The following is a 10699-nucleotide window of genomic DNA, read 5'->3' as shown; positions in this document are numbered from 1 at the left end:
CTGGTAGGCACAGGGTTCAATCCAGAGGACGACTCTTGGAACAGGGCTTTATGGCTCCCCACCCCCAAGGCCCACTGCTCCTCCATAAGCTGCTCCTGAAAACGGACAGACTCACTGGACTAGCATAGGAAAACTGGAATAATTTAGTGGGGCCACTTTGCACGAGTCAGTTTCCAGGTTCAGATGAACAGCAAGCACTGGTTAACTGTGGATTTCTGAGTTTAATTGCTGTGTTCTGCAAACTGAAGGAAAAAGGAGGCTACGTGTGAGAGCAGAAGGCCTGTGCATATCTTGGCATATTAGGCCAAACAAAGTTGACATCTGCTGCTTAACTGCCTCCTGAAACAACTGGCAATCATGCAGAAATAATTATCACCACTTTAGTGTACACCTATGCTTTATGATGTGCATGATAAAATTTGCAAGGAGAACTGAACTGTAAATGAAGTTTGAATTCTTATTTAACATATTTATATCCTGTTCTTCTGCTCACAGAATACTCAAGAGTTTAGTGGTATAAACAGGAATGAGGAACCCACAGTTCTCCCCGTGTTTGTGGACTACAACTCCAGTAATTCCTGACCACTGGTCATGCTGGGTGGAGCTGATAGGATTGAACAATATTCAGAGCACCATAGGTACCACACTTCTGGTATAAGAGTAATAAAAGGAGACAACTGCAACAAGCAGACAAGATCCAGAGCTGGGATGAGGGAACAGTTTTAGTTTGAAAACAAATTATTGGTTCACACCTGGGTGGCTAGGCACTACAAAGTTATTGAATCCTTGCTAGACTCAAATAACCAGCTGCACCCAGAATCTACAACAAGCATTTTATTGCTTCACCTAAGAATCCCAGATAGTGAATTTACACTAAAGTAAACATGCTAAGCGCATATGCTAATATTTTACTTTTAATTATTTATTCAAGTTTCCAGTATTCAAGGAATGTGGACCACCCCCAACCCTTTCAAGAACTGGAATAAATTTTTGAGAAAAACATATGGAGCTTAAGACCCAGGAATAGTAGACATGGAACTCTATAGTAAGGTACTGAAACTTGACACTTCTGAAAACTAGAGTTCTCTCAGTGCTTATTTCAGCTTCTGGAATTTCACCAAGCACAGTCAGCAGGTTTTCAGTACTCTAAACTTGTTCCCGCCCCCCAACAGAAAAAGCTCAGGAAAACCAACCTAACCAATTGTACAGTGTTTCTGAAAATTCTGTTACCTGTCACATTCTAAAGTTGTGCTCTTTTTGGAACGCTTCATGAACAACTTGTTTTATGTTCTTAAGTTTTTACCCTGCTCTTTTGGGCCCTAGCACTCCACACTCACCTGGTGAGGGGCCCCTGCAGGAATAAATACAGCATCTCCCAGGAACTGCACTATTGCCCAGCCTTGTACTCCATACTCCTCATACAGACGCTTACGGAGGGTCTGGTCCAGGTACCAGCTTTGGTCATGGATTGGGTCATGATCTGGAGGATTTTCTTGTCCTTGTTCTTCACCAACCTAATACAAATGTATCAGAGTTTAATGCTCCCTACTTGCAGATTTCTTCTTAATCTGTATTCAGCAAACAACCGCAAGTTACTTTATGATGAAATTATTAGCTTTGGCTAAGGTGGACTTTGAGGCAATAAGCAGGTATGATAGGAAAAAATCCAAATCTCACAGCAGATATTACAGCTGCCCTAGTCCATTCCCAGACTATTTAGGGCATTAATACTCCGCTCTTCAACAAGGTTTTTGGGGCAGTCTAATTAAAATATTGGGACACAAGTTTTATCAGAAAGTATAGAATAATGTGTGAAATATTAAACTCCTGAAACATCCAACCATCACACCTTGCGAAGAAGTTCCCTGATCTTCTCAGCATCCTTAGCAGCATAAATGTGCCATAGTGCCCCAGGCTTCTCCTTTGCTTCATGGATTCGCTGTTTTGTAACATCATCAGCATCTCCCTCATCAATCGTTTTCAGCACCTCTGAAATTCACATCAGTAAGTTGCATGGCTTTCTAGTGTAATGTGTAACAATCAAATGAATTCAAGGAAGCACAAAACTACAGCCATAAGAAATTATCTAAGAAAGTTATCCTACTTAATGTTACAGGACAGTTAGGAAATTCGAAAGGACCAAATCATATGATCTTTCATAATTCTGGAAAAAGCACTAAATTTGTTCCCTTTGTCAAGAGCACATCATTTCAAGCCTGCAAGGGTGCTTATGTATGCCTAAAAATCATATATTATGTTTGAACTATCCATATATCACAAATATATAACTTAAGAAACGCATCAAACTGGTGACATTTGCATTTGTGCACAGGTGATACTTTCAATCAGTTCTCCACATCCAAGTTTCATCCTGGCAGAGTTAGCGCCTCAAAGCAGTACTCTGCTTATTATAATGTTCCGCATGATTATTAGACAGGTATCTTATTTGAAGAGAAACTGATACATCTACTCATGAGTAAATTCACATGACTAGGCATTCCAGTTTGCAGCTGAACTACCTTTTTTGTCCTCTGATTACCTTTGTTCATATGTATTACCAATGTGCTAAGAGCAACACAAGAACAGAGAAGAAATCAAAACAAAAAGGAATTAAATGGTACAGGCCTAATATAAGCAATATTTTGCATATCTAGGGGGAGATTCAGAAGTTAAGTTAAACCTTGAAAAAGATCATCTTAGAAGTTTACCATCATCATGAGAACCTTCCCCGATGGGAATTCCAACGTACACCATGACGTTAACGGCATCTGACACATCCAAATGCAGATTGGTTGTACCAACTCTTCTGTCTTCTGCCGTTATCAGTCCTACGAAAGAGACGATGACAGCAAGCTTGAAGCTGCTTGTTATAGGTATGCTTTTTGATGCTACATGCAAAGTATATCACCACACAGAGAATATTCAGCTATTAGCCATGATAATGTGAACAGTAGCAGAGATACTTGATCTCTGCTGATTAGATATCAAGGGTAGCCAACATGATGTCTTTCAGATGTTATTGGATTCTTAACTCCCACCAGTCCCAGACATTAAGGTCAAATGTCAAGAATGAAGGGGTATGTAGTCCAGCAACATCTGGAGGGCATCATAAGGGCATCTGCTATGCATGTTTAACTATAAAAGGAGCCAGACTTAAGGTGCAAACTCCCTATCACTTTGTAATTGCAGCACTTAGTACAAACAGATGATATGGTCCACTGCTTCAAATCAACAAATGCACTTCATTGAATATTTTTTATCACAGCCACTACCACACTCGAAGTGGCACACAACCTGATAAAAATAAAATGCACACAGAAAAACCACTAAGGACTCAGCTCTTAATAGGTGTCCTAGAAACACCAGCAGAAAGGAAAATCCAGGCCAATCACCTTCAGCCAATAACAAAGTCTATTCTGAAACATCAGGTTTTCCCAAGCCCAAGGGGGCATCAAAACATGTTTCCAGAGTTGACGATCAATGCTTCCTTTAGCCCCTTAAGGAAATAGCCCCTTCTTCTGTGATCTATTTACAGCCAACAAAAGCTTATTGAACTCGGGCCAGGCAGATTTACCAGCCAAGATGGACAAGGGTTGAGGATTCTTCTCCCAAGAATCACATCCATTTATTTGGAAAATAGTAGTTGAAACCTGCTCATCAAAACTGGACAGGCAGATGCTCCTGAATCCCATACCCAGATCTGCACCAACACTGGAATCCAAGCTGGAGCAGATGTGAGTGATTTTATCTGCAAAATATTTTCCAAACTGATCACAGCGATTCTCAGGGGGCTTCTCTCACTGGGATGAGCAGATGAAAACAGTCCTTTTACAGATTAAGAGCACATGGATGCAACTGAATATGGATACGTAAAGTAGTGTAAAAGCTCATCTGCTCTTCAGTCTGATGGGCATGGGTCCTTGAGTTCTCTTACCTGATTTGCACAGCATCATTTCATTTTACAAAGTTCTCTTTGATTCTGACAACACTGTCTGATTCCATTTAGTCTACAATTACCAAATTATCTTCCACTTCTAATGACATTATACTTTTAATTAGAAGCAAACAGATTTAAAGGAAACAAATTAATTTTATGACTAACATGGGTAATAATCCATCTAACTCATTTACTTCTCAGTCCATATACTTTCATAAGACACAAACTATGAGTAGGGACAAAATTATGCTCTCCTGGTCTACATACCATATGCGTTGTACATTTTGGGACCCAGATCTGGTCGTACAAAGTAGCTTGGCAACCTTGATGCCAGATTCAGTCTTCCATCCCTCTTAGTGTACTCTGGGAGAGGAAGGTTCTCCATTAGGTCCTCAAACCTGAAAAGGGCAAGTACCATGTTAGACACTGGCAAAGGCAAGAAGAATACATTGCTAGAACACCAACAATTCTCACAGAGGCCCAGACCCAGAGTAACAAGGGATCTTGCCTTGTCGGCATCATGTCTCTAAAATCTTCTCCCGGAGGCCAGTCCTTTAACTTCAGTACCATGGGCTGTCCATCATCAGATCTTAGACGTTCTGAAAAGAAATAGTTTTACTTGGCTTGTATGTTGTTCTATCGCTATTTGTTTGCTTTTCCTATGAAATCTACAGGATTTTTTGGGAGTAGGGGAGGGAATAATGAAACCTAAATCCATAATGAGAGATCTGGGTTTAAATCTCCTGTTCAGCTATGACATTAATAGTGTCATAAGTTGGGGCAGAGACTACACTGATGTGATAGATAACCTTTCACAAGTAATATCAACAGAATTAGGTGGCACTTACTAGAAATGACCTCAAAGCCATCCCAGAAGTCACGCACTTTCACATCTGAGATTATGGCACAGTTCCTACAATTGACCAGATCTACATCCTGATCTCCAAATTCTTGACTAAAGGCTTCTGGTTTCCAGAGTTCAGGCTTCAGCTTCTTATGAACACCAGAAACTAAAACAGGCTGTGAAAAGAAAGAGGAGGTATTATTCCAAAATGACAATTCGTAGAAGGCATTTTTTTTAATATACTACTTTATAATCTTTCATAAAAATATAGCCAGACAAAATGAAAATAAGAAACCACTATGTTTCCAATATTATTCGTTAAAGATTTTCTGGTCTGAAAATGTAAGAGATGGAAATGTTGGCAAAGGACCAAGCTGTTGTCGTTGTTTTTAAAAAATGGATTCCTAAATGATGGACTTGTTTAAGAAGAAAAACAACAACAATTTCTGCAGGAAGGCTGCAACTCAGATAAACAAAATGAACATATATTCTCCACTAATCCTCTGTATATTTTACTTGGCTGCCTTAAAGAAGTTATAAGGAGGGAGCGTTCAGAATTAGTAGACCTTTTAACAGCAGCAAAAATAATTACAGGCACCAACAGAAACAGAAGCAACTATGGAAGTCACTGATTGTATGAAACAACAAAATAGAGGTAATAACAGATATGCTCTGGTTGCTAAGATATCCTTTTGTATAAATGCAATATAAAAAAGAAAAATTAAATAATGTAAATTCAAATTAAGTAGGTAATACCTTATAGTGATAAATTTTAAGACTATTATATGTTGTTATAGGTTATGTATTTCTAATATTTTGGTAGGTTTCGTAAATTTATGTATGGATTAAAAAATCAAAGTCCAACTTCTGTGCTAAGAAAAGCTATTCTAGCTTTATAAAAATTGAAATCTATGGGCTGATGACCATCTTTTGATAATACCCAATATATTTACCTTTTTAACAGAAGCACTGAATTCTAAGCTTCTGGCTGCTGGAAATCCTGGTCAACCCAGCCAAGTTCTGAATGTTCATCAGGCATTATCCATATTCTATCTAGCCCAATTTCCCAACCATAAGGGCCCAAAACTTGTTGCTGTAATTTAACTGAATCCCAGGGTTCTAAGGGTACCACGTCCTGTTCCAGAAATGAATTTTTGTGCTTGTATCACACATAGACGAGTGCCATTAACTGTGTTTTGTCCTTCAACCTTAAACTACTAACAAAGTCTGCACCAACATAAGTATCATTAAATAGCTGCTAGTTTGTTTCAGGTACAATGAAAATATTGCCATAGGCAGAAAGGATGTCCACACAAACTTTTTATTTACCTGGCCCTGTTTCCAACACTCCCTGAAGATCTTCCAGTTGTTTTTATTGCTGGGGTCATGGAGACACAAAAGCCTTCCGTCACAGAGCCAAGAATGGGAAGTGTGTGGGTCCAGCACATTTAATCCCATTACCATCTCTTTCACTTCTTTCTGAGTATCAGCCACGTTGCTTGCTCGCTTGGCAGCATCAGACGTCTTCTTATTTTCCACCACTGAGGCAATAATATGATCAAGGAAATTTGGCAAGCTGGCCTTATTCTTAGCACCCTAGAAGACACAAATCCACATAGCAACCCAGGTCTTGGGTAAAGAATTAGAATATACTGCCTGTGCCACAGATTCTGATCTTTCAACCAACTAAACACTTTCTAGAAAAGTTAGCACACTAAAGTGGCTAAAACAATGCCAAGGAAAGAATAACAATGTGTTGAACCAAAGGGGAACTGTTCCAGAAGCTCTCCAAACGCCATCTTGGTAGTCAAGATAAGACCACAGTTAATTGGTAGTTGTTGTAACTATGAGCTCCTATACAGTGGTGCCCCACAAGACGAATGCCTCGCAAGACGAAAAACTCGCTAGACAAATGAGTTTTCCGTTTTTTGAGTCGTTCCGCAAGACGAATTTCCCTATGGGCTTGCTTTGCAAGACAAAACGTCTTGCGAGTTCTTGCGAGTTTGTTTCCTTTTTCTTAAAGCCGCTAAGCCGCTAATAGCCGCTAAGCCGTTAATAGCCGCTAATATCCGTGCTTCGCAAGACGAAAAAACCGCAAGACGAAGAGACTCGCGGAACGGATTAATTTCGTCTTGCAAGGCACCACTGTATGTTTACATTCACTTGCTTTGATAGAAGCTAATTGGCTTGTTCATCTGTGGGCTTGGGGCCAGAAAGGGGAACTATCTGTAAGATTTGGATATTTGCCACTTATGCCCTCATCTGCTCAGGTGAAATGATGGGAAGTCTTGGCCGAAGTGCTGGTGAATAAAGAATGTATAAATGTTTGCTTGGGTGCGGGTTACTCATGGCAACCTCTCACTGGGTCTGTAAAGGCTCCACTGTAAGTCTACATTTCCTTCTTTTAATAAAGGACCAGAATTGATCACTCTGGCATTTTTGAAATCTTTCTTTGGTATACTTGAGCCAAACCACTCCCACGAACCCACCTTTGGGCCAGTGGACAAACAATAAAACGCCTAAATAAATCTTATTTTGAAAAATTCAGTATAGGTTTTCCTACCGAAGAAAGAGATCATACCACTTTAAAGAAGCAACTATCTATACCTCTAACAAAAATAGTATTACTTACAGTGGAAGCTCCAGAAAAGACAGGAGGAAAAGGGATGCCTGTATCAAGTGAAGCCTGAGGAAGCTTTCCAGGCCCAGAGTTAAGCAAATCGCGAAGACTGGAACCTTCTGTCTTGTTGCTTGAGGCAACTGGGCCCAATAGAAGACTATTAAAAAGCTTTGGAGTTAAAGGGGAGGCCTTTGCATTGGTGTTGAAGGAATCCAATCCAAAAGGTGATTGAGATTCTTTATTGAGCACTGACCTCAGTGATCCAGCTTCTGTGAAAAAGCAAAAAAGGCACCATGAGAAGACGTGTATTTCCCCCCCCCCCCCCAAAGCAAGTATTTTGACAATCACAGAGGAGGGAAGTGAGGCTATGAATTGTAACAAGAGATTTCATAAGCTCAAACTTATCATAACTACCGCTACAATATTTATGAGCACAAAACAAGTAAGCCAAAATAGCAGTTGTAATTGGGAAAAGATAGCAAGCATGAGAGGAAGGAGAAAATAAAAGATTGCATAAATACTAATGTGTATCTTTGGACATTCTTCAATTGTAGATACAATTCTTGTAATCATAAGCAAGAGACTTTATGACTGCTTTTTTAATCAGCATGGAATAGAATGTCTTAATGTCAAAGGGCCAGTGTTTTATGTGTGACCTTCAAAGGTTTAGCTATGCTCCAGCCGGCAACAGTTTAAATCTGTTAGGACACAAATCTTCCAGAAGATTTACAAAAAAATTCTAGTAGCTGTCCAGATACCAGCCACTCATACATTTGATCATTAAACACATGTGGAAAAAATGTAGTCAGGAGGTCTCAGTATGAAACCCAAGCAAAATAAAACCCAAACCCCACCTTTACACGTTCTTTACCAGTTTAAGATGTACTAAGATGGCCTAAGAAATGGTCAAAACCAAGTAATTATGTATCAGTTTTACAAAGCCAAAACAGATAGGTTAGTCCAGAATAATTTTTAATCTCAAGGTTGTGAGTTTGGGCCCATGTTAGACAAAAGATTCCTGCATTGCAGGGGGTTAACTAGATTACCCTTGTGGTGCCTTCCAACTCTACAATTCTATCTGAAATGCAGGTGCAATACTACTGTTTGGATAGTTACCAAATTTTCAGACAGGCATGGAATTCCATGTGATATGACTCCCCTCACATCAAATAAATGATGTCAGCACTTGTGAAATTACAACAGATGTTAAAAAGTAATTTTTCCAATGCAGTTGCAGCGTATGTGAAAGTGACATGCTGCATTTGTTTTATTAGTGCTGTAATCTTTTAAACATCCCTGAATAGCTAAGTACCCAAAAATAATCCCTCAGCATGCTTGAAACTTCACAGAACTATCTGTTTGCCATTTGGGTTAAGAAAGAGAGATGTCCCAGTGTGGCTTATGAACATCAAGAGTATTAAAACAATGTGTCTTGACATGCAAAAAGCAGCCATCTTGGAGTGTCCCTGGTTTTTTCGGTCTTCTAAATTCTCATCTTCAAAAACATCCCTCTCTCTCCAGGGTGATAATCAGCTCTCTAGCAAAAATCTTCAGCTCCCCAAGAACTTACCTTTTGTTTCTTCTTTTGCCTTTTGTGTTGCTAAATCTGCAAGCCAATGCAGTGCTGAAGAGGGACTTGTTTCTGGACATAGTGACTTGTTAGGTTTTGTCTCCCCACTGTTACTGGTTCCTTGAGCCTCTGTCTTTATAGGCTCCTCAGCTTTGTCCTCTGTAGCTTCTGACTTAGGAATAACATTAGTGTCCGTCTGCCCTCCTTCTGTTGTCCCTGTGCCACTGGAGAAAGCGCTTTCATTTGCAGGTGTGGATACACTGGGATTCATACTGGGAAGCTGCTGAAACAGAGGATCACACGTGGGGAAGTCAAAATGTGGTAACTGAAACTTAAGTACCGTATTTTTCGTCCTATAGGGCGCACCGGCCCATAGGACGCACCTCGTTTTTTGGGGGGGAAATGAATAAAAAAAATTATTAACCCCCCCCAGCCGCGGCTGCCGCCCCAAGCCTCGCGCGCCCGGCAGGACCTCCCGCCGGGCGCGCAAGGCTTGCAGACACCCGCCCGAAGCACGGGGAGCACTCCGGAGGGCTCCCCGTGCTTCGGGCGGCAGGCTGCTGCCCACAAGCCTTGTGAGCCCGCGGGAACTCCCGCCGGGCTTGCAAGGCTTGCGGATAGCTTCCTGAAGCCTGGAGAGCAAGAGGGGTCGGTGCGCACCGATGCCTCTCGCTCTCCAGGCTTCAGCGAAAGCCTGCATTCGCCCCGTAGGACGCACACACATTTCCCCTTCATTTTTGGAGGGGGAAAAGTGCGTCCTATGCGGCGAAAAATACGGTATTTCTTTAAACAACTGAGACAAATGTAAAGTTTTTTTTAAAACTAGCAATATTAAGACTAGACACAAGCACGAGACAAACTCAAAATATTTTAAGGGAGTCCATCTTCCCCCCAGTTCAGAAGGGTCTCCCTAACCCTTGGCAGAACATTGGGGTGGAGGGCTGCAATTGGGAATAGTGGGATGGGGGACTTAGCTTCCATGAACCCATTACATGAGCTTATTCTGGATACAAGCAAATATATTAGATAAGGAGACCAGGGTACATTATTATTCTTTCAAATTTCAAAAACAAACAAAAAAACATTTGGCACTAACAGGTTGTGTATATTCCAAACTCAGAAAAAAATAAATATTCCACTGGTAGACATACTATCTGAGGCCATGTAAAAAGGCAAAATAAGTATGAAATACCACATCTTTAGTAATGGCTTTTTCTTTATAATCTGCATTTTCATTAACATAGCACTTCAAATTGCACAAAGCAATAGCAAAAAAATATTTCAACACACAAAATACCAACAACTCTTTTTAAAAACAACAGCCCAGGTCAGGATGCCTAGAGGAAGTGGACAATTTCTATCAGGATCACATAAGAGATTTCGGCCGTAATAAAAGTTCACATACCTGTGAAATTCCATTGGTGACAGCAGGTCGCAGCACAGATTTATTCTGCCGATTAATACATGGGCAGTTGGCTTTAATTCCCCATTTGCCACGGGCTGCATGAACCATGTCTCCAATACTATACAGTGCTGAAAAGTGAGAAACCTTAGTATCAAATTTTGTAACAAAATCTGAAAGTCTTAAAATGCAAGGACTGGTATCTTTCTTACAGCTGAAATGGTAGATCTTCTTGGCTTTTTACAAGCGCGAACCTATGTTTAAGAGTACAGTGGTACCTCGGGTTAAGTACTTAATTCGTTCTGGAGGTCCGTTCTTAACCTGAA

At 40.4% G+C, this 10699-nt stretch overlaps 2 protein-coding genes across 8 annotated transcripts in view; one reads left to right on the top strand and one right to left on the bottom strand.

The window, feature by feature from the left end:
* Positions 1-10699, top strand: part of CDC25C (cell division cycle 25C) — a 391961-nt gene that overhangs the window by 281795 nt on the left and 99467 nt on the right. The gene's annotated exons all lie outside the window — the stretch shown is intronic.
* KDM3B (lysine demethylase 3B) overlaps positions 1-10699 on the bottom strand; it is a 50495-nt gene that overhangs the window by 16123 nt on the left and 23673 nt on the right. For 2 of the 6 annotated variants that reach the window (XM_080987065.1, XM_080987066.1), the window contains exons 13-22: positions 10377-10504; positions 8972-9251; positions 7414-7670; positions 6111-6377; positions 4786-4957; positions 4446-4536; positions 4205-4335; positions 2709-2828; positions 1850-1989; positions 1002-1514 (exon numbers count right to left, since the gene is read on the bottom strand). In XM_080987065.1, coding sequence (XP_080843191.1) covers positions 1320-1514; positions 1850-1989; positions 2709-2828; positions 4205-4335; positions 4446-4536; positions 4786-4957; positions 6111-6377; positions 7414-7670; positions 8972-9251; positions 10377-10504 — 1781 coding nt within the window. In that variant the 3' untranslated portion in view covers positions 1002-1319. Of the gene's footprint in view, positions 1-1001; positions 1515-1849; positions 1990-2708; positions 2829-4204; positions 4336-4445; positions 4537-4785; positions 4958-6110; positions 6378-7413; positions 7671-8971; positions 9255-10376; positions 10505-10699 lie in introns of those variants that run through there. The other 4 variants (XM_080987068.1, XM_080987069.1, XM_080987064.1 and 1 more) reach the window with 4 other exon arrangements.

This window comes from Podarcis pityusensis (assembly GCF_964106645.2).
Source record: "Podarcis pityusensis genome assembly, chromosome: 2".
In the NCBI taxonomy this organism is placed as follows: Eukaryota; Metazoa; Chordata; class Lepidosauria; order Squamata; family Lacertidae; genus Podarcis; species Podarcis pityusensis.
The sequence above is the reverse complement of the archived record's forward strand: the minus strand, read 5'-3'. Positions and strand labels throughout refer to the sequence as shown.